Source organism: Lolium rigidum, chromosome 5, assembly GCF_022539505.1.
Source record: "Lolium rigidum isolate FL_2022 chromosome 5, APGP_CSIRO_Lrig_0.1, whole genome shotgun sequence".
NCBI classification, from domain to species: Eukaryota; Viridiplantae; Streptophyta; class Magnoliopsida; order Poales; family Poaceae; genus Lolium; species Lolium rigidum.
The window spans coordinates 73,617,834-73,624,649 of NC_061512.1; the positions used below are offsets into that span (position 1 = coordinate 73,617,834).

Consider the following 6,816-nt stretch of genomic DNA (forward strand, 5'->3'; position numbering starts at 1 on the left):
TATTTTCTCCTTTGTCCTAATCTTAGAAATACCGCAAAGGAAAATCCTGCCAGCAGTTAGCTTCCTGGGTTGCTTTCCTTTCTGACTTTATGTTGATAAACCACCATTCACACTCAAGATTCTGTGATGCGATTTTGCAGGATATCGACTGCCTTCACAACGGCATGTGATCGATGGACCTAGTGGGATGGATTGAGGAATCAGTTCATTTTTCTTTATCGAACAGCAGCACCTTGGTCCTCCAACGGCACTCCGAGGAACGGTAATCTGATATTGGTACCATCCATTTTGGTTAATTTGTGCTTTCTCTTTTAATTATTATGTCGTTCGCCTACTTTAGCTTATAACAGTTGTTGCATCTCTGCCTGCAGTTATACTTCTGCTTGTCTTTTTTTTTTTAATGTGAACCTATGGTGTTTAGCACATGCATTGGAGTTTCTTGGTGCCAGTACTGCCTCATCCTGCTGTTCTAACTTCTAAGTCTTGTTATATCTGATAAGAATTCAGCTACTATAGCACCTTGATCCAACGGCACTCCGAGGAACGGTAAATCTAATATTGGTACCATCCCTTTTGGTTGATTGGTGCTTCCTCTTTTAGTTATTATGTGTTTTAGGTTTGCCTACTTTAGCTGATAACAGTTGCTGTAGCCTGTATCTCTGCCTGCGGTTATACTTCTGCTTGTCTTTTTAGGGAGCTTAGTAGCTGAATTCTTATCAGATATAACAAGACTTAAAATAGCCGGATGAGGCAGTACTGGCACCAAGAAGCTCGGATGCATGTGCTAAACACCATAGGTTCACATAAAAAAAACTCCGCGTGGTTTCGACCAAAGGCAAAAAAGAACTCTGGTTGGACATATTGATGTACCCCCAAAAGTTTTCAACAAAACCCTCTTCCAGATATGGCCTTAGTGTTTACTGTTCCTTTGTACTCATCTTCTTCTGCGGACCTTCTTTTTTGCTTGGGACGGTGTTCTTCTGCAAACTTGTTCCTCCTCTTCATCCGCTGGAGAAAAAAAAAGAAATAAATTCTAATGTAGCATATATTCTTCTGAAAGAAGGGAATCAAGAAAGAATTAAGAAGACAAAACAAATATTTACCGGCTATGCTTGTTTACCTTGAGGATTTGGAGAGCAGCGAGATATATTGGTCTCAAAGCTGTAGGGTACCCGTGTGTACAGTATGTACCATTTCCTTTGTTCCTGTCCATTGCGTGCATAGGCTTTGACATGATGTGCGCCGCTAATTACCTTGTCCATCCCTAAGCCAGATCTTTCCGTGACCATGGAGCTGAGCAGCGCTAGGCTGCAATCCAGCAGTAAATGCCTTGTTTTTACACTCCATAGATACATGGGGATCGTCTCCATGCGGTAATCCTCTAGCTCAAGTCTCAAGAGCTCAGGCACATCCTCTAGTGCCTTCAGCCTTGGGCAGTTCACAATGGTAAGCTTCTGCAATCTTGGGAGGTTTGTGATGCTCTCTAGGTTTGGGTTGTGAAAGACATCAAGCTCCACAACGCAAGTGAAGTCCTCCAAGGAGTTGAGGTGCTGGACATTGTGTACACCCAGCTTTCTCAAGGCCCTCGCATGGAAGGTGAGCCCTGGAGGAAAACGCCTCAGCTTGCAAGTATCCAGCTGAAGCTCCTCCAAGACAGACATGGATTTCACATCTGGTTGCATTTCCCACTCCCACTCCTCCCATTCCACCATTCCAATCAACTCCAGTTTGTGCAATCTCGGAAATGCCACCTCCACTCCATATGAATGATGGCGATGACGATCATGGCTGGACTGTAGGAACTCATTGCCCACATGCTTGATGAATGGAGCATGGTCAATCTGCAGCAGTTGCAAACAGGGGAGCTGACATAAGCCATTTGGGAGGTGGGTACAACAATCCAGGTCATCCATCGTTAGAAACCTCAAGCTCTTGAGGGTAACCGCTGCTGCGGGTGACATCATCCACCTTGGGAGCCGTTGACCACAATATCCTCCAATATCAAGGTAATCTAAGCTAGATGGAGGGCATAACTCATCAAACACCTCCTCTATTCCTCTCTGCTGATCCTCAGAAGTGCCTGCTTCATCTATGCCAAACCTATCATGCCCTACTGTACTGCCACACTCTAACTTCAAATAGGTAAGATGCAACTTGTCACCAAGTCTAGCCTTTGCGGCAAACGAGGTACGAGATACATTCTCCAAACCCTGTATTGCAAGATCCCTGAGCTGGGAAAGAGGGCCCAGCTCTTCCAAACTGCACCAATGACCACAAATATGGGCTGGAAAACCATATAGTTTCCTTATATTTGTTAAGCCATGGAACCCCCTAGGTATGCCGGCATTCATACTTGTGCCAGTAAGGCTAAGGTACCTCAATTTCCCTAGATTTACAATGCCATCTGGAAGTTTCTTGAAACTTCCACATCCTCTGAGGCTAATAAGTTGCAGAAATTGCATCTTGCCGATGTTTTTTGGTAGTCGAGATATATCAGCATATCTTATGGACAAATACCTCAAGTGCTTGAGTTGATATAAAGAGTCAACCAATGCAGCAAAATTTGCATCTTGTATGTGCAGAATCCGTAGACTTGAAAAAGCAATCAATGTATCACTAGGCTTAATCTTGAATTGGCCAATTAATATTAGTGTTCTCAAAGATTTCTGTGCTTGTAACATCCTCCACTGTAATTCACCTGATTCAGACCCTCCTGTTTCTATGGACAGCCGAAAAAACTTCTCTGAACTAAGTCTACTAATAATACCAGTTTCTCCACTTTGGGCTACTAGTGCTTCATCTCCAGACACGTATTGACCAAACGAGCGGACAACATCATGCATGGTGCAATGATATTGATCAATATATCCTCTGTCTGGCTCTATCAAATTCCGCATGATTAACTCCTTATAGTATTGCCTTCCTGATTCTTCTAGATCATCTGATGAGCTTCCTAGAACAAATCCTTCGGAGACCCACATGCCAACAATAATGTCATAACCAAACACTATATTTTTGGGAAGGAGAGAATAATGCAGGAAGCATTGCTTCAGACAAGGAGATAGATCTTCGTAGCTTAGGTATACAGCATAGTTTAGCTCTTCGGGCATTCCAATAACCGACCATGCAGAATCATTCAAAACCTTGTCCCAATCACCTCTACTTCTCTCTCGCTGACGCAGGAGTCCTCCCATAACTTTTATTGCAAGTGGCAAACCATCACATTTTGCTATAATTTTCATCGCAATATCCTTTAGTGTACTAATCTCAGCTTCTTCTGTCTCACTTGAGATTACCTGCAAGCAATTGAAGATTACAAAAATGGCAATCCCTATATCAGTAGATATAGTGGTTGATAATAAGCTTATCAAGAAACTAAATTCAGTGACCACCTCCATCTTCACAGTCAATCACTTTATTCACATTGAGTTGAGAGCCACAATCATATAGATGACTCCTTTAATTCTTTATTCTGTCATTATGAACAAAAAGTACATGTAGAAGAAAAACTGCTAGAGCTATTTATTGAATTTTTTTAGATAACTAATGATTTTTTACTCTCTTATTTCTTGTGCAAAACAATATTTTCTTAAACAAATTTCATGCAAACTCTACGTCCCTTTTTCTTCTCTTTCAAAAATCTAAGGCCATGGCTATTTCAAGGCAATAAACCTGGACTATTTGGATGCTAGGCCTACTAAATGTTTTTATGACTGCCACCAACATGAGATGGCATAACTGTAGAGGTCGCGAATCGTGCAAATGTTTCTAGATACTACCGATTTTCGGCGACAATCAACTTCTGTACAGAACTGATGTTCACTAGCTTTGCCAGCAATATAGTGTAGTTTGATCTATTTTCTTATTTCTTAGTTGCTTGATTTTTGAACTCTACTCCTACGGGCAATGGATTTGCATAGAAATCAACAATGTGTTTATATGATGCCAAAGATATGACTTTGTACTGAAGAGTAAAACAATCCAAGTTGGAGATAGACAACTGCATAACAAAGCTTGATGAATGCAAGTGAAATTTGAGGGAAAAGAAAGTTAAAACTACACTTTCATAAGAAAAATCCTAAATTGCTTAGCTAGGGGATTTATTCCCAAAAAATTGACTCACAATTCTTCACGAAAAAACCACCATATGTCTATATCATAGACGCATGTTAAGGATGAGTGCAAAACCTTATGGTTTTCGTAAGGCCATATGACATACTACCTCCGATCATATTTAATCGATACGGGACAGAAGCTACCAACATGCATGCTTCTCCACTACGCTGCGTCAATCTAATCCGAACGGTGGGATTCAGAATTTTTCTTCAAAAAATTACCTTATGTGTTATGTGACACCATATGGATTCAGATTTTTTTTAAAGACTATAATATTTGAATGTAGTCAATTGATATGATTATCCTGGGATCGATAAGTAAAAGTTACATTTCCCAGTAAAGCCTATGAACTGTTCCTAAGTGGTGAGGTCAAGTAATGATTTTGCTGATTCTGAGACCTAATTTAGTGAAAAAAGTTGATGTCCTTTAAGACACGCATTAGAAATATGAACTTTGAATATTTGCCTCAAATATGACGTGTATTTACTTAGTATTGAGCACATTAAGCCATGAAATTGAAGTGCTATATTACAAAATTGCAGGCAAAATGCATTAATGAGAAGTTAAGACAGAAAGATAGTTGGAACCTGTTTCTTGAGCAATGACCAAGCATCACTGGCCTCTAGTTTGTCAACATGATGGTAGGGCAGCAAGGCTTTCATCCCTCTGGCAACCGTGTCATGTCTGGTAGTGATGATGACTCGACTACCTCGAGCTACGGCATTAACCATGGGTGCTTCAAGCAAATCCTCCCATACTCCATGGTTCCACACATCATCCATCACCAGGAACAGCTTCTTGCCTCTCAAGGCAGCCGCAAGTCTTGGCTGAAGAACAGTCATTGCTTTTTCACCACAGTGGTCACCCCCAGCAAGGGTGATGGCTGTCCTGAGCAGCTCAACCTTGTCGGTGTCCTGGTTGACGCTCAACCATATAGTCTTGTCAAACATCTCCTTTATAGTGTCGTGGTTAAATATCTCCCGAGCAAGGGTTGTCTTTCCGATCCCACCCACACCCACGATGGCGACCACCATGACATTGCTGCTGCCCCCGTTGTTACTACCTTTTTTTTCAATTAGCATCTCGACCAGCTCTCTTGTGTCTTCTTTGATCTTCTCCCCGACCACACCTGACTGTACATTCTCTCCTGTTGTCTCTCGGTTGGCAGCTTGGCGAGAGGTCAACCTGTAATTATGGTCCTCATAGAAACCGAGGTTGATGAAGTTGAATTTGTCACCCCTCTTGCAGATGTCATCCAGTCTCTGGTTGAGCATCCTGATGCGGGTGCCAATGTTGTGGGAGAAGAGGGGATTCCGCATACAGAAGAGCAAGGGGTTGAAGCACCCCATGTCAGCTGTGAACGGAGCCCTCTCCATGGCCTTGAGCTGACATAGGTCGAGGATGTTAGTGGCCTGGTACATGATGCCCTTGAGCTCCTTCACCCACCCACGCACGCTCTGGTCTGTGATGTTTCTTCTATCAGCGTCGGCAAGGAAGTTTTTGAGGTCGCCAAGCCTAGAGCCCATCTTATCAATCTCGCCAGGGACTCCAAGCAGCATGCCCACCTCTTCTCTTGCCATCTCCGCGAGCATATTCTTGATGTAGGATGCGAAAGCATCCAGGACCACCGCCATTTCTTCTAGATTTGCTGCTTTTTGTTTTTGTTTTTACAGAAACAGAGTTAAACTACTGTACCAATTTTCCACACCGGAAGGACAACAAATGCTAATCAATTTATGAGAACCTAATCTTTCTTTTTCAAGTAAAATACTAGCATGCTGGCAGGAAAGACAGTTATGCATGCAAAATGCGAAAGCAACAAAAAAAACCCATGAGAAGCTTAGTGATCAGCAATAACAAGATAAAATTAATAAACGGAGAACCCATGATTAGCTAGATAGACAAAGCGACAAAAACACCTACATTGTGCCTCTTCTTGGAGGAGTTCTCACATCCAGGATGAAGAAAACGAAATTGGGGAGCAAGTATGAAGGAAGTGCAGCTCAGGAGCTTATATTTGGGGAGAGTGACAGGTGTGAAAAGAAGATGATGAGAAAAACGGAAAAGCATGGTCACTACTCCTGTTCACACCATCCTAAAAAGGAGCAAACACGGTATGTCCCTGATACTCTTATTTGTTTCAATAAAATAGCTTCAGAATATCAAGTGTGTAATTTTTTTATATCTGTAATAAAACGTACTACCTCAGTTCTTTGACATAACACGTTTTAGCAGTTCAAATAATTAGGAACGGAGGGAGTAGTATTCAAAGCTGCATGCTGAATATTGAAAAAATTTAAAATACGAAATTTAAAATTGGTACTTTTGTCGTGATATGCTTAGGAGGCGTTCTCACCGCCAGAGAAGTCACGATCAAGAGAAGACTTCTCGGAGCCAGCACAACACGGTCAGGTGGCGAAAGGTGCGATCTAGAGGGAGTCTTCAAATGTTTGATAAGTTAATCTCGTTGTTTCGATGTCGATGATTAATTAGTGTTATCTTCTTCTAGCACTACTGGTTGGAACGCTTGTGGAGTTGTCAGGCTGGCTGTTAAAATGAAAAAAAACAAACTTGTCAGGCTGATAATTTTCTATAAAGTGTCAAATAGGACTATTCACGCTTCCTGATATTGTTATGCAATTACCTGAATCTCAAGCCGTTCCTCAAAGCAGTCATATACTTAATGTGATCCTCAGGGAC

General features: G+C 41.8%; 1 protein-coding gene across 1 annotated transcript; it reads right to left on the minus strand.

The window, feature by feature from the left end:
• Nucleotides 1-934: 934 nt before the first annotated feature.
• Nucleotides 935-5,750, minus strand: LOC124656110 (putative disease resistance protein RGA3). Its single transcript, XM_047194914.1, has 3 exons — nt 4,704-5,750; nt 1,121-3,296; nt 935-1,008 (listed from the first exon to the last, which is right to left on the minus strand). The coding sequence occupies exons 1-3, from the start codon at nt 5,748-5,750 to the stop codon at nt 935-937; spliced, it is 3,297 nt and encodes a 1,098-aa protein (XP_047050870.1).
• Between the last annotated feature and the right edge of the window lie 1,066 nt (nt 5,751-6,816).

What these genes read in the sequence shown, in the direction of transcription:
- LOC124656110 (XM_047194914.1), bottom strand. Translation starts at nt 5,750, where the DNA reads ATGGCGGTGGTCCTGGATGCTTTCGCATCCTACATCAAGAATATGCTC. An exon ending in GGTCATTGCTCAAGAAACAG is followed by an intron (nt 3,297 to 4,703) that starts GTTCCAACTATC and finishes AATTGCTTGCAG; the next exon opens with GTAATCTCAAGTGAGACAGA. An exon ending in CTGCTCTCCAAATCCTCAAG is followed by an intron (nt 1,009 to 1,120) that starts GTAAACAAGCAT and finishes TTTTTTCTCCAG; the next exon opens with CGGATGAAGAGGAGGAACAA.